This window comes from Propithecus coquereli, unplaced genomic scaffold (assembly GCF_000956105.1).
Source record: "Propithecus coquereli isolate 6110/MARCELLA unplaced genomic scaffold, Pcoq_1.0 Scaffold7, whole genome shotgun sequence".
NCBI lineage: Eukaryota > Metazoa > Chordata > Mammalia > Primates > Indriidae > Propithecus > Propithecus coquereli.
In genome coordinates, this window is record NW_012153062.1 from 9971904 (window position 1) to 9998498 (window position 26595).

Genomic DNA, 26595 nt, shown 5'->3' on the forward strand with positions numbered 1-26595 from the left:
GCGATGGCGTCTGAGGTTGGGTAAAAGACTTAAAAGAGACAGGTGAAAGAAAAGTTGCTGGTAATGGGATAAAAATGTGAAATGTGGGATAACTTTTACAAGCTCAGCTGAGCTTGGAAACCAAAATTCATAATAACAGGTGTGATCAATTTCAGCAGCATTCAGCGTAACAGAGCAGAGAAAAACATGATAGGACTGATTTGCTGCTGGGAGTTTACAGCAGATGTGGTATACAGACAAGGTTGAAGGATGCTGTCAGGGCAATCAGTAAGGAAACAGTTCAGAGTAACGGTTTTAGGGTAAATAGAGAAGAAAATTAAGTTTGGAAGGGGCTGAAGGCATGAAAACAATCTGAAGAATCAAGGTACTGGAAATATTTGATTAAGTATCTAGCTTTGTGGTAATGAAGAGTAATGAGAGCCAGAAGAGTAACAATAATAACAATAATTATCATTTACTGCACAACCATTATGTAAAGGTATTATTTTTGGTGTTTTATGTTATGTTATTTAGGAGAACAAGAGATTTGGTCAAAGTCTGGTTAACTGAGTTTAAGATTTCAAAGGTACAGAATAATTCATTACTAAAATGAAACAGGAATAAAGGTATACTTAGAGTCAAAGAGTTCAAAGAAGTTTGAAATAATGGTATGTTATATGGGTTGTTTATACACACAGTCAGCCCTCTGTATCTGTGGGTTACACATTGTGGATTCAACCAACTGTGAATCAAAAATATTTGGGAAAAAAAATGAATGGTTGTATCTGTACTGAACATGTAAAGACTTTTTTCCTCATCATTATTCCCTAAATAATACAGTATAACAACTATTTGCATAGCATTTACATTGTATTAGGCATTATAAATAATCTAGAGATTAAAGTATAAAAGAAGATGTGCATGGGTTAGGTGCAAATACTATGCCATTACATATAAAGCTCTTGAGCATCCATGGATTTTCCTATCTGCATGGGGTCCTGGAACCAATTTCCCATGGATACCTTGGTATATAGATGTTTTAAATCCCTCATAATGATGGCAAATCGTAGAGTGGGAAAAGAACCAAAGTGATCCTTATTAAATATCAGATGGAGAGTGCCTGGTGGTTAAGAAATGATAACAGATGAAAAAAAAAAGTAGATGATTATATACAACTGACCCTTGAACAACATAGATTTGAACTGCGTGGGTCCACTTAAATGTGCATTTTTTTCAATAAATGTATTACAAAATGTTTTGGAGATTTGTAACAATTTGAAAAAACTTGCAGATGAACCATTTAGCCTAGAAATATCGAAAAATTAAGAAAAAGTTATCTCATGAATGCCTAAAATATATGTAGACACTAGTCTATTTTGTCATTTACTACCATAAAATATACATGAATCTATTATAGAAAGTTAAAATTTATCAAAACTTACACACACTTACACTTACAGACTGTACATGGCATTATTTGTAGTCAAGAGAAATGTAAACAAACATAAAGATGCAATATTAAATAACTGTATAAAATTAACTGTAGTACATACTTGTACTACTATAATAATTTTGTAGCCACTTCCTATTTCTATTTGCAGTAAGTTGAAGTGTTGGGAGTATCCACTTAAAATACCACATGATGCTAATCATCTCCACGTGAGCAGTTCCTCTCTCCAGAAAATTGCATATCACTTCTCTTACTTATTGCATATTTTTCATGGTGTTTAGCGCAGTACCATAAACCTTGAATAACACTACGGGATGTTTACAAAGTGCCACTACTGGTGCTGGAAGTGACTCCAGGAAGCAGGGAGAAGTTATAACATTACAAGAAAAAGCTGAATTGCTTGACATGTACCATAGATTGAGGTCTGCAGCTGCGGTTGCCTGCCATTTCAAGATAAATGAATCGAGCATAAGGATCTTTGTAAAAAAAGAAAGGAAATTCCTGAAGCCATTGCTGCAGCTATGCCAGCAGGCACAAAAACCTTGCACTTTCCACAAAATATAAAATATGTGTTAATTGACTGTTTATGTTATCGGTAAGGCTTCTAGTCAACGTAGGCTATTGGAAGTTAGGTTCTCAGGGAGTCAAAAGTTATACACGGGCTGAGCGTGGTGGTTCATGCCCGTAATCCTAGCACTCAGGGAGGCCGAAGCAGGACGATCGCTTGAGGTCAGGAGTTCGAGACCAGCCTCAGCAAGAGTGAGACCCCTGTCTCTACTAAAAATAGAAAAAATTAGCTGGGCAACTAAAATAGAAAAAATTAGCCGGGCATGGTGGCACACACCTGCAGTCTCAGCTACTTGGGAGGCTGAGGCAGGAGGATCACTTAAGCCCAGGAGTTTGAGGTTGCTGTGAACTAGGGGATGATGCCACAGCACTCTAGCCCGGGCAACAGAGAGAGCCTCTGTCTCAAAAAAAAAAAAAAAACTTGGATTTTCAACTGTATGGGGGTTGGCAACCATAACCCTTGTATTGTTCAAGGGCCAAATGTATAGCTCATGGTCTCAGAGGACTCATATAACCTCAGAGAAGGATATGACATGTTATTTAATAGGAGTAGAATCTGGAAGCAGCAAAGGAGAGGTAAAAAGGGTATTATTATAACTTCATTACAAGTTAAAAAATAGCATTTCAGATTAAACAATATGCCCGATGTCAGTTTGTAACACACAAAAAATTAAAAATAAAGTGTCCTTGTATTCCTATTCTTGTTCAGCTATATTATGAAGTCTTACTTCCCATTAACAAGATCTTGCATGCATTTTAATCCTTTTGTAGGGGGGAAAGCATTGTCCTCACTGCCATAGTTTCTATGAGGAATATTTTCTCCGTTTTCCCTAAATACCTAGGCCTCTGCCTCAACACCCTTACTTATCTGCCATAGCCAGCTACCTGACAGAAGACGTTAGGAGAGAAACTGGGCATGAATGAGATAGTCCATTCCTTCTTTTTTTCTTGAGAGCCAGGCAGTTCAATGGAATCACACTATCTGTTCTTCCTTCCCATTCCTTATATTTTAATAGGCTGGAGCCCACAGTAATCCAAGGGACTGGGTATAACTCCACTGTTGCTGCACACCCAACCACACTCTCAAATATCAGCTTATTTTTCAGTAATATAGATGACATTTTATTTTCCATTAGTCATGTCTTTGTTTCTCTCAATTAGTTCAGAACTTGGGCAGTCTCACACACACAGCTTTCAATCAGTTACTTTTAGTGCCTCACGTGACAGCCAAAGATGGTCAGACATTTGACCAAATATATAATATGACAGAGATCATAAAAGGGATCTCAGAAGAAACAGAGGCAATTCAGGGGGAAAAAAACTTAAAACTGATATCCTCAACAATATAAGATTATATTATCTCCATTAGAATAAAACAGGGTGTTAGTTAAAAAAAAAAACAAGAGTGAACTTTTAGAAATTAAAAATATAATATCAGATATAAATTTTTCAGATATAGGTTATCAAAATTTCCTAAAAAGTAGAACAAAAAGACAAACTGATAGAAAATAATAGACAAAAGATAATCAAAGGATAAATCCAAAAGGTTCAACTAGCAAGAGAAAACACTGAAAATGCAGATGAGAAAATTATCAGTAAGTCAAGAAAATTTATTGGATCTGAAGCAAATGAACTTTCAAACTGAAGGTGCCACACAGTGTCCACCACAAAGAATGAAAGATACCCAGACTAAGATACACGGCTGTGAAATTTCAGCATCCCAGGAAAAAAGATAAGATCTTAAAACCTTTCCAAGATCTAGCAGATCTAGCAGATTGTGATCAAAGATTAAAAATCAGAAAGGCATAGAAATTCTCAACTATAGTACCGGGGCTAGGAAATAATCACACAACTACTCAAAATTAATGAAAATAATCTCCAACCTAGGATTCTGTAAGTGCGATAGAATATACATATTTTCAGACATATAACATTTCTCAAACTTTTTCATTTATCTTTTCTCAACATGAAAATGGAGGATATGATCCACCAACATGAGGAAATAAAGCAAGGATGGAGTGATCTTAGACTAAAGTGATCCAAACACAGAAGGATGGAATTCTCAAAATGAAGGCTGTGTAGCAGCTATTTAAATTGAAGCAGAAAGATGTAAGACTCCAGAAAGGATGTTCCAATGAGGAAGGTAGTGTAACTAATAGATTATCAGATATATTTGCCTACATAGAGTTGTTTTAGAGTCCTTCTGGAGATTTGGGGATAAATGATAGGTATTTAGAAAACTAAGCAAAGCAAAACAAAACAAAGAGGCATTTATTAGGCTTGGGGTTGGAGGAAGTACTAAAATGGAAATGTAATCATGATGCAGAATATGTTCATCTGTAGACTATTTATATAGTCATAATAACCAACTCTAAATTATTGATTTAACGTAATTATTTGGGAGAATGAGAATAGTAGTGTGGTGGTTTAAGAGAGTTAAATACCAATCTTCTTTAAAGTAGTGTGAATTGTGAACTGACAATTTCTGAAAATTAGAAACCAATAAACAGTAAGAGTCTCTTGAATTCTTCTCTTATAATCTTGTCCTCCATGCCAGCGGTTCCCAACCTTTTTGGCACCAGGGACCAGTTTCACGGAAGACAATTTTTCCTTGGCGGGAGGTAGGAAGAGCTCAGGTGGTGATGCGAGCGATGGAGAGCGGCTCTAAATAGAGATGAAGCTTCACTGCCTTCCACTCACCTCCTGCTGTGCAGCCTGGTTCGTAAGTTTCATGGAAGACAATTTTTCCAGGGACCAAGGGTTGGGGGTGCTAAGCTCAGGCAGCGGTATAGCCCGGTTCCCAACAGGCCATGGACCAGTACCACCGGTACCAGTACGCGGCCCTGGGGTTGGGGACTGCGCTCTATCCTACCTCAGCCTTTGACTCCTGTCATCATACTACCATACCAACAATGGCAATATTTTCATAATCTCAACTGTCTGCATCCTTCTATCATTCTAGCCCACTCTCTCTAGTACCTCAACACCCACTGATTCTTCAATCCCACGGCAGTCCCAATCCATTAATCCTACCACCTTTTGGCTTGTCATAACTACACTTGATGTCCTCTCTTCTTTCCTTTCCCAGTGACCAGTCAATGTTTTCTATCATTCTCTCTTCACACAACTGATTCCAGCTAAAATTGTTCTAAGTTTTAGTTTTAAGTATAGGGCCCTTCTCTGTTTCTAATATTGATAAAGATTTTTCTCTACTACATTAGTACGGTTATTCAAAAAGAAATGTACAAGGGAAAGAATTAGATTATAGTGCTTAATGTACCATCTTGTCTTTTATTTTAGTCTCCCATGGGAGGCTGATTAAGCTTTTTTTTAACAGGATGGCTGAGGAAATTCAGTGAAAATGAAAAAACTGCACAGCTACTGTGTTTACAATAAAGACCAAATTTTATAAGAAAATATAAAAAGAATAACCTGATAGAAAACACAGAACTAGTAGTCAGTAAACTTTATTAAGAATCCTGGATTATACCCTAAACTAATTATTTAGCACCTAGACCATAATTTATTTCCTTAATTTGTAAAATGAAGGGGCTAAATTATATCAGCAAATTAAAACCTTTTATCTTTAAAGTGTCAAAATTCTAGTGACATCTTACACAGAATTCCAAAACAACAAAAAAAGACTCTGTATTGCCTCCTGAGATAATTCTGCATAATACTGAAGCTCCCTGGAACATAATTTGAACTGTTCTAGATCATTTTAGATCTATATCATTTCTAGAATTATCCTACAATTCTAAAAAGACCTATGATTTTTGTGTCTGGAAAAGGAGAGAAACAGTACAGAGAACTTAGTTCCAGAATGCCATAGAAATGAAACTTGACATATGAGGCAAAATGCTGGAAACAACTATGTCAGTTTAAAATAACATTTTCTATAAATATTTTTATAATCCTTTTCTATAAATAAATATTATATAAATATAAGGAATAAAAGTTAAAAGCACATGAAAACATAAAATGTACTATGTAAACAGAAGGAGCTATTTTAATAGGGAATGTGGTCTCTGCCAAGGAAAAGTTTATAATCAAATTAGGGACAAGGAGCATGAATATCAGGAACCTACAAGGTCTACTTAGCCATGCAATGTCTCCAAAGTTTCCAAGGGAGGATTACTCCAAAGCGAGAAGAATGTTTGATGCCATAACAGAAGAAAAATATTTTTAGGTAAAGATTACTAATTCAAGTAAAGAACAATCATATTAACAGTTATAGTCTATTGTTCAAAGCTTCTAATTTTAAACTTTTTCCTCTGTTCTAGGCACTCGTCATCTTTTGCTGGTTCCTGCTCTGTGTCACTGTTACCTTCCTCTCATTCAAATCACCACAGAGGAAAGAGCATCCATTTAAAAGTTAGAACACTGAAGGTCTAGTACCAGTTCTGAAATTTAGTAACATGTAACTGTCCTCGATCTTGGTTTCTTTAATTATAAAATGATGGCAAGACATCGAATTACTTTTAAGTTCTCTTTTAAATATAAAACTCTGTAACAATAACCTTGATACAAGGGAAATCTCTTAGCTGCTAGTCATTTTCCCTCTAACGATAATTCTTTAAGTTTCATTTTGATCGTATTACTTATCAAAAATCCTATAATTACTTTAAATAGGCTCTGAAATGAAAGAAAATAACATTCAACTAATTAGTTTCCCATTACCTAAAATGTCCTTTCATTACATTCAAATTCATAGCCACGCTTTGAAGCCCAGGGCTAAAGAAAATCATTGAATGGCTAAAATGTGCCAAGCGATACAAGGCATTTTATATATATTACTTCAGGTTTTCTTCCTAACAGTCCTGTGAATATTACATTCTTACCCCTAATTTAGAGATGGTGAAACAAATGCCCAGTAGCAAGGTTATGTAACTTGCCCACAATCAAACAGCTAAGAAGCAGCAGATGGACTATGAACCCAGTCCATCTGGCTTCAGTCAGTTATAGCAAACCTATTATCCACATTAAAAATGAGTGGGGAAAAAAAAGAGAGGAAACTGAAAGAAACATTTTATGGTCATAAATATTAATACCTATTCACACAGTTCAGAAAGAAGATGCAAATATAACAAGACATGATATACACTAAGAATCTCAACTGTATCTCTTTCTCTACTGGGCTTCACTGAATTATCATGGTCTAATTATCTTGTTAAACTATTAAATGATAGCATATAACAATGCTAGTTCCTGTCCTATCCTTAAGGAGAAAATCTAGAGTTAAAAAAAATCTTAGAAGTGTAACATTTTCTGATACAAGAATTCTTTTAAAGTCTCTCTTGTAAGTTACTCATTGGACTTTACCGATAACTTACTACTTCCTGTAGCAGCTCATTTCATTTATTCTTTAATAGTATCATTCTTTTTTGTACTGAAATGAATCTGCCATCTGTTGACTTTTGCTTTGTCCTCCACAGCCACAAAGTACATAGTTAATCTAATGATGGAACATGTCCCCTCCTTCAAGCGTTTGGCAAACACTGCTACTTGATCAGAGTAACCTCCTCTAAAACCCAGGACCCAGGAATGTTCTTAAGAATGAGCCCCTGGAATTCCCTACCATTGATGACAGCTGACACACAAATTGAAACTTCATTGCTATCCCTAGTCTAATTCTTATTCCATATGTTCCTCCTAACTTTAAAGATAGTTATCAGATCTTTGCTAAACCTCTTCTTTATCAGGTTTAAAATCCCATTTTGTCTCAATCATTACATATGTAACAGGATTTTCATTTCATCATTCTGGCAATTCCTCACTGGATAAATTTATATAATGTTCTAGGTATGATCCGATCCAACACAAAGTTTTCTTCTTGGCAAACCTTTCTTTCTCTCTTCCTACCTCTGGGATACTGATTAAGATTGGATGTTAGATGTGTGTGGTTTTTTTTTTTCCCCCTTTATAAACTCTTTCTCATTATGGGTTAGTAACTCCATTAGCTTCTATAGTACATAGCACTTACTTCTACCAGATCATTTACTATAGGTAAATCAGAGGATATCAACTTCTCTATTAAAAACCCGTCAATTGTCTTGCAATTCACAGCCTATAAACTCCCCAGTAATCTGGAATCTACCTCTCTCTGCTGTTCTACATCACACTGCTCTTCTGTCTCAAGATTTTTCTGGCTGCAAGATATAAAGGCATCTCCTACCTCAGAGAGTTAGTATATTTGCATCCTCCACTGCAAACATTCTTTCCTTGGATCTCTCAACTCTGGCAACTTTTCACCCCAGGTCTCTCAGGTCAGCCTCCTCAAGGGACTCCCTAATCACCTATGTAAAGTTCCCCCTACTCCTTACACCACTGTGTTCATTTCATTCACTGCACTTGTAGATTTTTTAAAACTTGTTTACTATTTATCTTCCTTCTTCAGAATATAAGGTCCATAAGTATAGAGATTTTGACTGTTTTGATCAATCATTACCAGCATCTAGGATGGTGCTTGGCACAGAACATAAAATCAGTGATTATTAAGCCTAAGAGTTCCACTAAAGCAATGAGTACATATTATCTCTGTAAACCTAAAACCTAGCAAAATGCCTGGCATATATAAGGTGCTTAATAAGTATCTGTAGAATAATGGATTGGTTTAACCCACTTGGATGGTGCTCACTATAACCTATAATTAGATGACCTCCAAATCTACTTACCTAGCCCTGACTTCCAGTTCTGTATCTTTATTTACTACTAAAAAACTAGTTAAATAGAACCTATCCCCCTCTAATATAGAGCTTTTCTAATTTCTGTGGCATCATTTTCTTTGCTGCTTACTGACAAATTCCTTCCTCTGGACTCAAATCCAATTAGTTATTAAGGCATACTGATTTTTACTTCATTTCCCACATACACCCTTTTCTTTCTATTCCTACTGCCACATTTTAGTTCAAGCTCTTATCACCTTATAGTTGTACAACTGTAGTAGTTTCTTGCCAATCCCTCAAATTTATCCTTCAAACAAATCCCAAGATCAATTTTTCTTCTCTCTCTCTCCTATCCCCACTACCAAGTGTAAACACCTTAGCCTAGCAAAGTCCTCAATATTTTTAAACTGAAATCATCAAAATAAAGGTAGGCCTGGGAAATAAGGTGGTAGACTTTTATAGACAGTTTTGATGTAATGGCAAAAAGTCTGCACCTAATTAGATATACCCTGAAAAGCCAATGAACTGTAAGTTCCTTGAGGGAATATGGGAAACCTTGTTTATATTGTTCATTGCTAATCTACCACCTGGAAGTACCTGGAACACTCAGAAGGTATCAATGAATATTTGCTGATTAAATGAATCAATGATTTAATGAATAAGTAAATAATCCTAAATCTGAGTAGGAATGCCAGGATGAAAGTAGTGTTCTTTGAAGATCCAGTCTGGTACTTAGACACATGGAGATTAGTTAGTGGATTACTTTAGAAACAGTAACTGACATTAATCAAGTTCTTACCACTATTCTAAGATTTTTAGAGGATATATTTAATCCTCACACATCTCAGTGAGACAGATCACATTAAAGATAAGGACACTGGAATACATAAAAGGCTAAGTATTTTGTGCAAGTACATATAACATTTAAGTGTCAGACAGTATCTGAACCAAGAAAAGCAACCATAAGGTATGAATTAGGCTGCTGGCTATGAAGATGGTAAAAGATAAAATGGAAAAATATTTTAAAAGTAGAGGCTAGAACAGTAATCATCAAACATTTTCACAGCTCATATCATTAAGCATTAAAAATCTGCTTTTCCAAATAAAAGTAATTTTTAAATGACGTATGTATCACCAATCTGAATACTAAATAATGAAAAAGCTCAATATCTTTATTTTTTAGATAAAATTGTTTCAATATTTTCCTCCCCACAACCCAATGGATGGATTTGAACCTAAAATACAGTTATCATCATAGATTGAAAACTACTGTGGACCAAGTTCACATCTGCAGGATTCTACGGACAGATTCAATTCTACCTATATCGTTCTTGAAAAACACGGAGACAAATGAGTGTAAAAGCTCATTTCAAATGCAGCTCTGATAAGGTAACCTACAAATGATGAGTCAGAAGAATCACTTTAGTGGTTAGACAATGTGTTATTAAAATAACAAATTTCTAACAACTCACCTGGTTGATGACCTTTCAGGTTAATATAAAATTATACATTTTTCTAATCACTACACAAATGAAATCTCCTGCAGCAATCTTATATGCACCTCTATCTTAAGGTAGACTTAACGTACAACTTATGAAATGAGAAATGTCAAAAATATCTAAGTTCTCCTTTTATTCTTTTTAGAATAAAACTTCTTAAAGCATTCTAAAAATAAAACTTACATTCAAAATGAATAACAAATATAATAAAAATTCAAGTAAAAAGTTTCTCATCTTACCCTATCTAGTTCCAGTGTAAATTTCTGGTCCCAAGACTGATTGGAAATGGGTTTCCAGCTAGTTTGACCAACCACAGTATTATCTAGCTTCAAAACAGCACAGACGTCATCTGTAATTAAATTTTATAAACTTCCTTAAAAACTTTAAACCTTTAAAACAGAAGTACCACCTTCGTAACAACAAAAATCTTAAGACCCCTTGAAAATAAGATTTTTCATAATCAATATTGAAACTTTTGAATCCTAAATGGCTAGTTAGATACACACACACACTCCCAACTAGACCCTCCCAAATTATCCTTTGTGTTTAATAAAAACACAAATAACAGTTATCTATTTTGTTTATACTGGAATGTGACTGACAGGACTAACAGGTGACCAGTACAGTGGTCAGTACATACTACAGTATGTATGTTTGTGTGTCATTATCAATCATCCAGTTTTTCTTTCTCTACATATGCTATTTATACAGCTTGTTGCCTTAAATAATTGTTTATTTTCACATCTTTCCTAAAGTTTCTGTCATATACCAGAAAACATAGGCAAGTTTATCTTGGTGCTGTATACTAGGTTGAATTGTCACATGCCTTCCCCCCCTTCTAGTTATACATTTATATATAGTTTGTATTAATAATCATACTTCAGAATGTCTCCAAAGTGCTTCCTAACCTCTTGCATTTTACTTTCTCCAAGCCGCCCCCTGTCCCTCATCACAGTTGACTACTGGGCTACTATCTCAGTAAACATGTCTGGACCAGTGGTTACTTATCAAAATTTCAGTTTGGAATAAACAGTGATGCTTAATATTTCGTTCTTTCAAAAGAATTAATGTTATTTGTCATTCCGTTTTCTAATATATTTTCAACAAAGTAAAATCTGTTTCCATTTTGTTTCCTATTATTATAGGTTTTAATATTTTAAAATTAAATTATAAAAATCATAATTTTAAGGTTTTTTGGCCAACTCGAACACTTCCCATTGTTAAGTCCCTTGGACAGGCTCTTTAATGTGTTAAATGATTTTTAAAAATCTGGTTACTGAACTGGACAAGTCATCGGTTTTTAGAAGATTTCGACTACTTCCGCTTTTACTTTTACTCGTTCTGCTCATGAAAGATGATCTGGTTTCACTTGGACTCCAACCAGGTAGTGCAACCGATGTTGCTTTTGACCGTCCAGGGACATTCTCTAGGATATCTTGGCAGCCCATAAGACGAACTTCCAAAGTACCTGTTAGCATAAATAAATATCCAATAACATAAATTCTTAATATATAGAACAATGTCTCTGTTATCTGTTCTGAAAGAGAAAAAAAATGATCTGCTTAAACAACAAAAACTCTTCTCCCAGAGGATCTATGAGATAACCATCATCTTCCTGTTTTAATTAGAGAAATCATTAAAAATTCTTAATTAAAATAACTATAAGAAGTTTTATAGAAATGAACAGCATCTCCCAAAAACTGTTTGTAGGGCATAAAACAAGTTATATAAACTTCTTGTGTATCTAAACACTTACTTCTGTAATTACATGGAAAAATTACAGAATTATGTAGATAGAGAATGTGAGGGGGGAAGCATAAAGCTAAATAATATGCCATTAAAATAGCATACAAAAATTAGAAACAAGGAAGTCTGACTATGTGAATAACAGTTATATTTAACATTTATCTAATTAATACAGAAAATTTTACAGTTTTTTGCATAAATAAATGGGTTTATGTTCTACTTTAGATATAAAATGACATTATCTTTCCATTTCTGATAATTTAGTCAAATAATTATGGGTTGTAATTATCTAAGCAAAGAAACCTGCAATTTCCTTAGGCAAATAAATACTAATGGTGTTCAAAATGAAAATGAGGAACTGTGAGTTAGGTCATTCAGAGATATGGCTTTGTCATCCTTTGGCCTAGTATTAGTACACTAGAATTAAAAATGGTGCTTCAGTATTAAAATTTTAGATATTGCACATAGCATACCATTTTAGGAGGAATATCTCCTGGTAAAAGTTGTTCCATTAAATTTAAATAATTAAAAATTTATTTTATTTAAAGTTTTTAATTATTTAAAAGTAACTGAAGGACTTACATTTATAACCAAGAAGTAGTAGTAATAAAGTCTCTCAATTCAAACAATTAAAAAAATCAGACAAAATATATGAAAAAAGTGTTAAAGACATTGGACATTAGGCAATGAACAGTGATCTTTGAGAGACGCAAAACAAACAAGATGAGGCCTAAGACTGCTCCAGCTTACTGTCTTAAGGGTTTCCAGGACACAGTGCAGGGAGGGGAAACTCAGATGGAGCCAAGCTGAGGAGACAAAAATGAGAGTACCAGGAAACCAAGGCAGCTAGAGTTCACGAAATAGTTGGTAAAGTAAAGGAGAGAGCTGTTCAAAGAAAGAACTCCTGAGATCTTCAGAGGGTTTCCCCCACTACATATTCATCAAAATACTAATCAGTACCTGCCTATGAAGAAAATACCTGAGGCAGAGCAAACAACCACCTGAAAAGGGTAGAAGGAACAATACTCAGTGCACACAAGTAGGAGCCATGTCTGTTCCCACCAACCAGGCTTGAAAATCTCAATTTATGGGGCATTAGAGGGAGTAGTCAGAAAAGTGTTGCCCCAGGAGTAGAGAATTACCCCCAAACGATGCTCTTGTCCCATATAACAAATCTTAAAAAGCAGTACCCAAAAGATCAAATTGTTTCCAAATAACTAGAGCAAAGCTCAAGAATATTTATAGGAATACGAAAATATCCAGCACTCGACAAGGCAAAATTCATAATGTCTGCCATCTAATCAAAGAATACCAGGTGTATTTGTTTTCTATTGCTGCATTATAAACTACCACAAATTTGGTGGCTTAACTGACATAAAATGTTAGGATTAGCAGACAAGGACATTAAAACAGTCAATCTGTTTAAAATGTTAAAGAGACATGGAAGAAATAAAAGAAACCCAAACCAAATTTCTAGAGATAAAAAAAAAAAGGGGGGGGCAATGTCTGCGACTTTAAAAAAATACACATGGTGGGATTGGTGGCAGATTAAACATTGCAAAAGAAAAGTTGAGTGAACTTGAAGATATAACAATAGAAATGATCAAAAATAGAAGATAGGAAGGAAAGACTTAGGAGGAGAAAATAACCAAAACAGTACAAACGTGAACTGTGAGTTTAACTTCAAGTGGCTAATAAATGTGTAATTGAAGTTCTTGATGAAAGACCAAAGAGACTGAGGGATAAAAAATATACTTGAGAAAAAATGGCTAAAAATTCTTCAAATTTGATGAAAACTACAACTTCAAACAAAAGAAACAGAACCACACCAAAGCACACCATAATCCAATTTCTCAAAACCAGTGATAAACAGAAAACACTAAAAGCAAGAGAAAAACCACATTACATACAGAGGAACAAAGATTAGGATGGCAGATTTCTCACTGGAAACTAGGAAAGCCAAGACTATATACTTATGTGTAGTTTATTGTTTGTCAATTATACCTCAATAAAACTGCTCTAAAAATTGGACATTGATGATGGTAGAACAACCATATATACTTACTAAAAAATCACAAAACTATATACTTAAAATGGGTGAATTCTATGGTATGTGAGTTATGCCTCAATAAGGCTATTAAAGGTGGAGGGTGCAGCTTCAATCTTATGTTTTGTTAGGCTGTGGAAATCTTAGTATGAAGTGATAAGACAGATTAAGTATAATGGATATCATTTTTATTTTAGTTCAAAAAAATTTGTGGTGTTTGCTTTTTATTTGCTTTTGGTTGTTGTTTAACTGGCAAACTTAGCTCATTTCCACTGTAAATGCTCAGCTGTAAAAGTCATCCTGGGGAAACCGAAAACATCTGGCTACTACTTCAAACCATGGTAGCTTATTAAATATTTTAGTAATTTCAATATATCAGGACATGACAGTGCTCAACACCTGCTTTCATTTAGGGAAAAAAAAATCTGGAGGGAGTTAAGACTTTTATTAAACATCTAGAAAGTTTCTTTCATGAGGCAACACAATTGCAATTGCATATAACCAAATTAGAAATAGCTTAAAACTACATTCTTTACCTTCATAATCTACAACATGAAAATTTTAAAACAAGCAAATGCCAGAAGTAAATGTTTGTATTCATAAGCAGTAGCTATGAATTACATTAGAACAAGTAAATGCTTTTTTATTTCCTTCAACTGTCTGGAAAAACTATTTTATATCTATTTTATTAATTCAGTATTTTATCTTGCTATAACTAACATCTTTTTTAACTGAGGAAATTTTCTCTTATAAAAATTTGTAAATTTCTCAAAATATGGAGCAAAACAAATCAATTATACCTTACATCACAGTAGCAACAAATTTTCAAATTTCAGCACTATAAACATACAACCACAAAAGAAACCAGTCTAAAGGAGACAAACCACAAATAATAGCATGCAGTGAAAAATTCAGAACAGTAAATCCTCTTACTATTTATCCATGTTCATCTTTCATCATGTCTAATCCTTTATCAAGATAAGTACTATTTTTCTTCCTAGTCATATTTAGTTTATGGTCCAGTAGGAGCTTAAAGAAATTTTTTTCAAAAACCAAAATGTTTTAAGAATTGTAAGATACTTCTTTTCAGATTAGTAATTTACATCACTTTGAGTAAAATTCAGCAAGAGAATGAATAACAGGAAAAGAAAGAACTGAAAAGAGGTTAAAATTCAAGAGCTGGGAGGAAGAGTAGACTAGAATAGAAAAGGAAAAAAAATTCCAGCCAGATCTGCTGAGTTTCTGAAATGTGGCTTTATTACTTTTCTAGAAATATTGTTAATTTCCAAATATTTGGCACCCATATTTTAATCAATGACTCATTCAGAAATTCTTGAGTGTCCACAGTATGTTCAGCACTGAGCCAAAGATGGTGAAACTTAGTAAGCACAGTCCCTGCCTAATTATCAAATAGTACTTACCTAGTATTTGTCAAATGTATAAAATGTCCTGTGCTATGGGGCAGAGAGTATATGTAGATAGACGATGAGGTCTTTGTTCTTTATAGGTGCATATTCCAGTTTTGATTAAAAAACACGTACAATAAGGTGGATAATAAAGCGAAGACATTTAAACAGGGCAGGGAGCACTGTGGAAAAACCAGTTTCAGTTTAACTGTGATAGCAGATTCATGGTAGGAGTTATACTGATATAGCTGGAAAGATAAACAGCTATTACAGCATGCAAGTGACAGACCAGTGGCTCCCAAGCTTTCTCAAGTTCATGGTACCCTAATGTTTTATATTTTCGCCATGCCCTGGGCCAAAAGAAATACCTAACAGTTCTATTTATTAAATAGTTAGGCCCAAACATAGGAGATCATTGATATCTGTGCTTACAAACTAATAGCTATTTTAAAAAATAATATACATAACTACAAGAAAAAGTATTTTTATCTCATTCTTAAGTAAGCAATATTGCTTTCTAATGGGATATGTGTACCTATTGGGCACCATACCAAAGTCCAAAGACAGGTTCATTATAGAAAAAAACTGGTGAAAACGGTCAGAATGAACTTTATCAGAACTCTGGAAAATAGTCAAAGGTTTATTATAACCAAGCAAATGCTTAATCAAAATCAAAAAAGGGAATGGACACTTGGTGTGAGAGTTTCATGGAGTACCTACCTTTGCCTCATTCCCCTACCCTCCCAACAGCTCGGTGGCAGTATTGAACATGGTAGCCTGCATTCCTGCAGGCTCCTGGTGCCGGAGGGAGCAGAAAATATCTCATTCTCAAAGAATTGTGGTTGCCTGCTTTGACCTGTTTGAGGGCTCCCTAAAGGACTAACACAAAGGACTTATGTTTATTTCACCTAACTAGGAAATCTCTGAGGGCAGAGAAGCAGCTAAGTGGAGGGCATCTGTCAAAAATATTTGAAAGCAAATGAATCAGCCACTGAAGCCTATGTCAAAGGATATCAACTGAGGCAAACAACAGGCAAGCCAAAAAACCTGGGAGAAAAAAGCTAGCAAGTGAAATGCTTTGTAGAATAAGGGCTTTGCAATGCTTCCGCATGTTACTGGGAAACGAGAAGGCTAAGTTCAAGAGGGAGGCATTTTCAGAAGAGATTTGAGAAGACTCTAAACTCTCACCTGTGACTGATTCTCAAGGTCTGCACAAGGAAATGCAGAGTTGTAAACTGTCTGGCTGAGTGCTGAAGGTATGACTAACACACACAGAGCCCAGCTGCAAAGACTGGGCAATTTTTTTCCCTTCAGGAATCAAAGGAAATGTCTGCCAAAACACTAGATGACCACCATGTTAATGAAACAGACACTTCAGGGACCATTCCTGACAAAGAATACAGTCTTTACAAAATAAATTATAAAAGTCACTAATCAAACAACTATATCCAACATATAGCAGCATCAAGAAATCCTTCAGAAGAGGAATATCTGACTTATGAGGTAAGTATTCTAGGGAAGGAAGAGTATTTGAACTATGAAGCAAGCACAGAAACAGTATGATTGATTCATAGGAAAAAAAGAAGTTAACAGAAACTGTTCTTGGGGAAGCCAAGACATTGGACTTATTAGAAAAAGGCTTTATATCAATTGTCTTAAACATGCTAAAAGATCTAAAAGAAACTATGGACAAAGATATAAAGGAAACAAGGAAAACAGTGTCTCAACAAATAGAGAATATCAATAAGGAGATAAAAATTATAAAAAATAAGCAAATAGAAATCTTGGAGTTGAAAAGTACAACTGAAACAAAAAAATTTACAAGAGGGGTTCAACAGCATATTTGAGCATGGAGAAGAAATGAAGTCAGCAAACTTGAAGGTAGGTCAATTGGAATTATTCAGTCTTAGAAGCAGAAAGAAAAAAGAATGAAGAAAAGTAAACAGAACCTAAGAGAAATACCATGAAGCACATCAATATATGCATAATAAAAGTCCCAGAAGGAGAAGAAAGTGGCAGAAAGAACATTTGAAGAAATAATGGCTGAAAACTTGCCAAATTTGATAAAAAGACATAAACCTACACATCAAGGATCTCAAAAAATCTAAGTAGGATAAACTCAAAGAGATCCACTCCAAGACATATTATAATTAAGTTGTGAAAAGCCAAAGACAGTGAATTTTGAAAGCAGCAAGAAAGGATCATCACTCATAAAGGATCCACTATAACATTAACAGCTGATAGCTCATCAGAAAGCATAAAGGGAGTGGGGTGACATTTTTAAAGAGCCCAATGTCAACTAGGAATTCTATACATAGCAAAACTATTATTCAAAAATAAAAGAAAAAATACAGATTGTCAAATAAACAAAAGCTAAAGGTCACTAGGACACCTGCCCACAAGAATTGCTAAAGGAATCATTCAGATTGAAATGAAAGAACACTAGACAGTAACCTGAAACCAAAAGGAAAGAAAGGAAGAGAGTGAGAGAGATGGAGGGGGAGAGGGAGAGAGAGAGAGGGAGGGAGGGATGGAGGGAGAGAAAATAGAGGGAGGCAGAGGGAGAGAGAAGATGGAACACAGTAAAACTAATTACATAAGCAAATATAAAAAGGCCAGTATTACTATATTTTTGGTTCATAACTTTTTGTTTTCTTAATGATTTAAAAGAAAAATGCATGAAACAGTATTTATAATCTATGTTAATGAGCACATGGTGTATAAGGACATAATTTATGATGATATAAAGGGAGGGAGGCACTTTTTTAGGCTATTGAAGTTGGAATCAATTCAAACAAGATTGTTAAAAATTTAAGATGTTAGTTATAATCACCATATGAATGTATATAGTAGCTTTATTCATTACTGCCAAAATGTGGAAGCAACCAAGATGTCTTTTGGTAGGTGAATGAATAAACTGTGGTACATCCAAACAATGGAATATTACTCAGTGCTAAGACAAAACGAGCTATCAAGTCATGAAAAGACATGGAAGAAACTTAACTGAATATTACTAAGTGAAAGAAACCAATCTGAAAAGGCTAAATACTGTATGAATCCAACTATATGACATTCTGGAAAAGGCAAAACTATGGCGACAGGAAAAAGATTAGTGGTTGCCAGGAGTTGGGAGGTTAGAAAAAGAAAGAGATGAATAGCAGAGCAGAGAGCAATTTTAGGACAGTGCAACTATTCTGTATGATACTACATTGGTGATACATGTCATTATACATTTGTCAAAACACACAGAATGTACAATACCCAAGAGTGTGTCCTAATGTAACTTATGGACTTTCAGTGATAATGACTTGTCAACGTAGGTTCATCAATTAAAATAATTTACCACTCAGGTGCAGAATGTTGATAGTGAAGGAGGCTGTGTGTATATGGAGACAAGGGGTTTATGAGGACTTCGTACTGTCTGCTCAATTTTGCTGTGAACCTAAAACTGCTCTAAAAAACAAAGTTGATCAATTTAAAAAAATACATACATATATAGACACACACAGGAAAAAAAGGAAACAAGGGAATAAAAAAGTAAACTAGAAAAATTTGATCAAACACAAAAGAAGGTAGTATCAGAATTCAGAAAAGAAAAAATAAACAGTTGTAAAAAAACAAACAGCAAAATGACAGAAGTCCTTTTGTTATAAAATAAAAAATTTGGCTGGATTTTGTCCCTGGTTTCTGGGAGGAAGCCTCTAAACCCTTGGAATTTCCCCAGTGATTAGAGAGTCTTTGCTATTCATGGTGGACCCCTCAGACCATACCTGAGTTTAATACTAACAAGGTGACTCATGGTGGGCCCCTAGACAGTTTCAGGATGGGGGCTGGCCATCCCAAAAAGACTAATGGTATCACTAGGGGGTTGGAGCTTTGAGCCTCATGATATCAGCTGGACCTCTAGTGAGGGGTGGAAGGCTGGAGATTGAATTCAATTCAGTCACGTGGCCAATGATTCACTCAATCGCACCTATGTAACAAAGCCCCAGTAAAAATTCTGGACACCCAAAGCTCAAGTGAATTTCCTGGTTGGTGACAGACTTGATGTGTTGGGAGGGTAGTATATCCTAAGGGCACATAAACTTCATGTTTGAGACCCTCCTAGGTCTCATCCTGTAATTTCTTTTGGCTGGTCCTAATTTGTTTCCTTTATAATGAAACTGTCATCATAAGTATAGTGCTTTCCTGAGTTCTATGAGTTGTTCTAGCAAATTATTGAGCCTGAGGTAGTAGTAGGAATCCTGGAATTTGTAGCCAGTTGGTCAGAAGTGCACATGGCCTAGGAAACTTTAAGCTTGCAGCTTGTGTCTGAAGTGAGGGCAGTCCTGTGGGAGACTGTGCCATAAACCTGTGAAATTTAACCTAACTCCCAGTAGTTATAATCGGAATTATACTGCATCTTATCAGTAATTACCTTAAATGTAAATGGATGAAACTATTCATTTAAAAAGCAGAGATTGACAGAATGAATAAAAAATCAGGATCCAATAATAGACTCATATTAGATCCAAAGACACAAATAAATTGAAAGTAAAAGGACAGAAAAAATATGCAATGCAAATAGGAACCAAAAGGCAGTGGGAGTGGCTATAGTAACATCCTACAAAATAAACTAAATAAAAAACCATTACAGGAGACAAATAAGGACATTATATATTGGTAAAAGAATCAATACATCAAGAAGATGAAACAATTATAAACATACATGCACCTAACAACACAGGCCAAAAACTATGAAAGAAAAATTTACATAATTGAAGGAAGAAATATGGACAGTTCCACAAAAACAGTTGGAGACTTCACTATACCATTTTCAATAACTACTAGAAAAGCAATAAACAAAAAAAAAGAAAAGAAGTGTTGGTGAAGATTTAGAGAAACCGGAATTCTCATGCATTGCTGTTAGAAATGTAAAATGATCCAAACGCTGTGGAAAAGTTTGAGAGTTCCTCAAAGATTTAGATATGGTTACTACATAACCTAGCAATTATACTCCTAGGTATACACCCCGCCCCCCAAATTGAAAACAGATGTTCAAACAAAAATCTGCGAACAGATGTTCGTAAGAGCACTACTAACAATAGTCAAAAGGTAGAAAGAACCCAATGTTCTGACAAATGGATAAACAAATATGGTACTCACTGAATATCCCTTATCTGAAATGCCTGGGTCCAGAAGCATCTCAGATTTCAGATTTGTTCGAATTTTGGAATGTTTGTATTACACCAGTTGAGCCTCCCTAATCTGAAAATCTGAAATCCAAAATGCTCCAGTGAGAATTTCCTTTGAGCATCATGTTGGTGCTCAAAAGTTTAGAATTTTGGAGCATTCTGGATTTCAGATTTTTGGATTTGAAATGCTCAATCAGTATATATCCATACAATGGAACATTATTCAGCCATAAAAAAGAATAAAATACTGATATATACTATAACATGAATAAACCTTGAAAACAGTATGCTAAGTAAAAGAAGCCAGACACAAAAGGCCACAATTAAATAATTCCATTTATATGAAATATCTAGAAAAGACAAATCAACAGAGACAGAAAGGCCAACTGGAGGTTCCCAGGGGCTAGGAATAAGGGGGAATAGGGAGTGACTGCTTAAAGGGTACTGGTTTCCTTTTGGGGTGATGAAAATGCTCTGGAACTAGATAGTGATGATGGTTATACAACTAAATGTTTCTGAATTGTATAAAATTTAAATAGTTAAAACAATAAATTTTACATTATGTGTATCTTACCATGATAAAAAAAAACAAACCTGTGCATTTTTTGCTTTTAATTATTAAACCAGAACCAGATATGGACAAAAATGCACAAAAGGGGTGCACAAAAGTGCTACATACCTGTTAACGCTGCTGGTTTGGATAGTGTACTATATTGGTTTTGTGTAGATATCATACTTTGACGTGGACTTAGTGTTGGTGATGCAACAAGCGAAAGCTCCTCAATAATAATACTGCTTTTGGGATGATTCTTGGGAAGTTCATTTAATCTCTGCTCTAACGAATACTTTAAAAGGTCCAACTTCTGACTTGATTCATTAAATCTTGCTTGAGCCTTGCACAGGGAAAAGACAATTGTTATCATTTAAATAATCACATACTTTGAATAATGTGTTTTTTAAACAGATTAAAATATTTATTTAAAATTACTTCTGAAAGTGCTTTTCTGTCTGTTACTTTTCCTGAGCCAAGTAATTTCATTACGTTCTTTGCACCTTCTGCTACTGCAAACTCTATCCTAAAATGATGCCTTAATTCTTCCATCCGAAGTTCAAGAGGACTTATCACAGGTTTTGCTGGAAGAAAAAAAAAAACTTTAATTTAACATTTTATTTGACTTTCTAATTTGTAGTGATTAAAAATCATGAAGAGAAATGAACTCCCATGACAGTAAGTTAGTCCTTAAGTCAATAAACATTGAAGTAATAATAGATACGATGTTGAAATTCTGAGCCTTCCATTTTAATCATTACACACATCTAAATTACAAATCTGAAAAAAAGATTTTAGAACTGAAGATATCCACATATTACAGTATCATGAGACTGAAATAGTTTCTAGTTCTGCTTTTAGCAACTAGCTGTAAAGATTCCCTTTGGAATTTCGAAGAACAACAAGAACAAAAAACAAAGCTGTACTCTTAAACAGGCAACAGGTTTTTAAAAATAAAGCACTGATTAGAAGTATTTGATAGTCAATTAAAATAAAGAGCTACATTCTAGATCGTTATCTTCTTGAAGCATGAGAGCCAAATATCTAAAAGCATCCATCCATGTAAAGACTGTAAACTCAAGATTAAAAAAAAAAAATGCTTCCTCTTCCTTAACTTTGAACCACTGTCTCTTTCCTACATAAGATTTGTTTAGCACTATATGTCCCTAATGAGAAGAATGACAATTTATCTCTATTTCATCACCATTATCAAAAGCCAATTCATTGGTCTGGACTGCCTGTAGAATCTGCATTCGTATGACTTCTATTTTTGTCTTGCTGTCCTGAAGCAGTTGCTGAGCTGTACCATGGAGCTTCCGATCCTATTAAAAATAAGTTAGGAAAGGTAAGCAGATAAAGGGACAAATGAAACATTTTCCTATCTTCTAAACAGATCATCTGACATATCGACAAGTGAAAAACAGAGTTAAAAGAACACTGTGAACACTGCAATATACAATCTTTTAGATAATTTACAAAAGCAGCTAACTTACAGGGTGATAACTGAGAAAAACAATTCCATTAGTTAAGACAATTTGAGAGAAAAAAAGTAAGTCTTATTAATTTTGTGTTTCTGAAATTTATTTTTATATGTATTTGCAGTGTACAACATGATGTTTTAATACACGCAGATACAGTGAAATGATTACTACAGTCAAACAAATTTACTGGTCCATCACCTTCACCTTCTACAGTTACCCTTTGTGTGTTTTTGTGTGTGTGTGTGTGTGTGTGTGTGTGTGTGTATTAAAAGCGCCTAAAATCTACTCTCTTAGCAAATTTTCAGTATATAAGATTATAAACTATAGTCTTCATGCTGTATTATAACTCTAGACTTATTTGTCCTACCTAACTGCAAATTTGTAACCTTTGACCTACTTCTCCCTCTCTGCTGCTGGTAACCACTGTTGTACTGTTCATATTTACTCATCTTTTTTTTAAGATTTCACATATAAGTGAGATCATATAGTATTTTTCTTTCTGTGGCTGGCTTATTTCACTTAGCATAATGTCCTCTGGGTTCATCCATGTTGTCACAAATGGCAGTATCTCCTTTTTTAAGGCTGAATAATATTTCATTATGTGTGTGTGTGTATACACACATTATCCATTCACCCGCCAATGGATACTGTAGGTTGTTTGAATATTACCGTTTAAAAGAAGATCCACATCCAAATACGCATTTGTAATTTTCTTATCTTTGCCTCACACAAAATTTAAAGAATTTTCCTTCACCATGATCAACAACTCTGACTCAGAAACAGTATGATGATTATGATTGTGACTGTGATTAAGCCTAAAAAATTCAGATGATCTCTTCCTCTCCCATTATATTTCAGTTAAATTTTCAAGGAGCTTCATATATATAGGCAAATTTTAAAAATAGCTAATCACAGATAGCACTGTGTTCCATCAAATTCTAAGAGAAGTGAAAAACAGCTTTGTCAACCCTGGTAATAATGATAAAGGTCCCTAGAAACTGTTGAATGTCAAAAAACAAACAAAAAAAGAGACCTTCTCAATGAAACTGGGGAGAAAGTACTGAATACTGACTGAATAAATTTCCATCATCTCCCAAGGCTTCAAAGAAAGGTTCTGAATCAAGTGAAATGATATTACTGCTGTACCTCTGTTTAGTTCCAGTAACACTGAATGTGAGCGACCGCAGGAACTGTAGTAGGCCAAATAAAGGCCCACCTAGAGATGTCCACATCCTAAGCCCCACAATCTTGTTAATATGTTACCTTATATGGCAAAGGGGACTTAAGGTAGCAGATGGAAATGAGGTTATTAATCACCTGATCTTAAAATATATCCAGGTAGGCCCAATGCAATTACAAAGTTCCTTAAATGTGAAAGAGGAAGGTAAAAGAGGTCAGAGTGATACGATGTGAGGAAAACTGGACCCACTGTTGCTGGCTTGGAAGACAAAGGAAGATGACTATGAGCCAAAGAAAGTGGGTAGGCTCTAGACTCTGAAAAGAGTAAGGAAATAGAGTCTCTCCTATAATCCTCCAGAAGGGAATGCAGTCCTGCCAACACTATGATTTTAGCTCAGTGAAATCCATTTCAAACAACGTAACTACAAAATCATCACATAATAAATTTTGTGTTTTTTAAGCCACCAAATTTCTGGTAATTTGTTACAGCAGCCACAGAAAACTAACACAGGAATTTAAAAAGGAAGTATCAGAAGTTAATGCCACTTCCTACTTTTAGAGTTGTATTAGTTGTCAAAGACTTGTATCCACAAAAACAAGAAGTAATAGATTAAACTAAGCATCAGGTTAGGAAGCACTTATTCACCAGAAACGCCAATCTTCGCATACTATTTAAGCGTCTCTGCTTTTATCACTAAGGCAATCAGTACCAATTTGGAAATAAAATAGCATACAATCAACCTATATTCTCCCGGAGACTTAAGTCTCTTAGAACCTAAGAGACAGGCATCAGTCAGTATAATTCCAATAAATCAAACATTTACATATTACATGGCACTGAATAAAGGGGAGGAGGGAAATATGAATGGTGGGACAATAATTCTGCTATTACATAGGAGATTAAGAGTTAGCTAAAATGTATTCTGTTGAATACTAAACTCAGTTTAATATATGGAGGAAAAAATAACTAGCAAATATACGAATTTTTCTTCCATTTCTTTCATGTTCCTAAATTCAGTCATTTAAGAAAGAGCTTCTAGCCATATTTTATTCTTTAATAAAGTATTGAGATTTAACATCAAAGAGTCAGGCTCAAAGAGTTGACTAAGTCTCTTAGATATCAATTTACACCAGAAAGTAGACACATATATATACACTTGCTAATTATTATGAATAAGGATATTAACTTGAATTTGGTGTTTGTCTATGATATATTATAGATGCTTTTGTGAATACTCCACCTTCCAAATTTAAATGAAAATATTTTACTGTAATTCCGCTACGTATCCAGTATTAGGAACATCAGACAAACTGAAGATTTGAAAAAACTATAGTCACGTACTGCGTAACGACATTTAGGTCAACAATGGACTGCATATGACAGTGGTCCCCTAAGATTATAATACTGTATTTTTACTGTACTTTTTCTATGTTTAGATTACACAAATATTTACCACTGAGTAACAACTGCCTGAAGTATTCAGTACAATAACATGCTGTACAAGTTTGTAGCCTAAGAGCAATAGGCTATACCATGCAGCCTAGGTGTATAGCAGGCTATCATCTAGGTTTACGTAAATACACTCTATGATATTCGCACAATGACAAAATCACATTTCTCAGAATGTATCCTTGTTGTTAAGTGATACATGACTATATCTTTGAGATCAGACCACAGTAAGAGAAAAACTTACTCATTATTTAATGGGACAAATAATTTTGCCATCAGATAGACTTGAGCCCAGATCTTATATATGCATGTAAACTAGGGCAAGTTAACTATATTCTGAAACCCTTAGGTTTCTTGCAGAAACTATGTAAAGGGGATACCATCCTCTAAAAGAGAGCTTTGTAAGCATTAGATAAAAACTAAAATTATATTAACTAGCACATGATTGGCATTAAAATGGTCTCTTTTAGAGCAATAAAAAAATTATTAAGTATTTTATTTCAATGAAGTTCTAATGTAAAAGTAAAAATATTAAGTAAATTATATAATATTATGCTTTTCAATTAAGCTACTCCTTTTATTATTTTATTACCATGCAAAATGACAGTAGGTTTGTCATTTACTTCTTTGGAAATACTCCTTTCTCAACTATTTCAATTCAACATGCAAACAATATGCACTTGTATTTCATTTTACAAGTAAGTGAATTTTCCCAAACAGATTTCTGAAGGACCTGCACAGATGTCAAAGCGTGATGGAGCTTTAAAAACTGATGTTGGATATTATCTGTCACAGGCAATATACAGTTAGTTATTACAGATCAGTTTTATGCTTTCTAGCATTCAATGAATGAATTTTTATTGTCAGTTTTTGCTTTGAAGTAGTCAATGGATTTTTTATTGAGCACCTAATATATACAAGATAAGAGAAAAGGTGGGTCTAGAGTATATAAACTAGTTTAGATATTGGGGAAATACTGACTTTTACGTTGATAAAGACTTTGGGAAGATTTTTACATATATTAGGTTGAACCACATGGAAATGTCAGTATTTGACTGATTTTGAACTAAAAAAAAACAGGAATTTCATATGGTTCAACCTAATAGACTAGGTTAAAGTAATTAGCTATTAGGAATTATCACTATATGAGCCTCATAATTATAAGTAAAAATAATGTTTTTTATTTTACAAAAAAAAAACCTTTTGTTTTACAAGTTGTAGTAGGATATTATAACACAAACTACTTCACACACACACAGCTTTCAGAAATAAATAAGCCAATCATTGCTTTACTTTCTCATCACATATTATGGCTTACTTTCCATATGTTAAGTGTCAGACCCAGTGAACATATACAAAGATTAATCAATCAGGATGTCACCCCATGAAGCTTATAGTTTGA

General features: G+C 34.4%; 1 protein-coding gene across 2 annotated transcripts in view; it reads right to left on the bottom strand.

The window, feature by feature from the left end:
* The window catches only part of PKN2 (protein kinase N2), a 143904-nt gene that overhangs the window by 38731 nt on the left and 78578 nt on the right, over positions 1 to 26595 (bottom strand). The window contains exons 4-8 of one of the 2 annotated variants that reach the window (XM_012661160.1): positions 22288 to 22405; positions 21522 to 21667; positions 21213 to 21426; positions 11443 to 11628; positions 10400 to 10509 (exon numbers count right to left, since the gene is read on the bottom strand). In XM_012661160.1, coding sequence (XP_012516614.1) covers positions 10400 to 10509; positions 11443 to 11628; positions 21213 to 21426; positions 21522 to 21667; positions 22288 to 22405 — 774 coding nt within the window. The remainder of the gene's footprint in view (positions 1 to 10399; positions 10510 to 11442; positions 11629 to 21212; positions 21427 to 21521; positions 21668 to 22287; positions 22406 to 26595) is intronic. The other variant, XM_012661161.1, reaches the window with a different exon arrangement.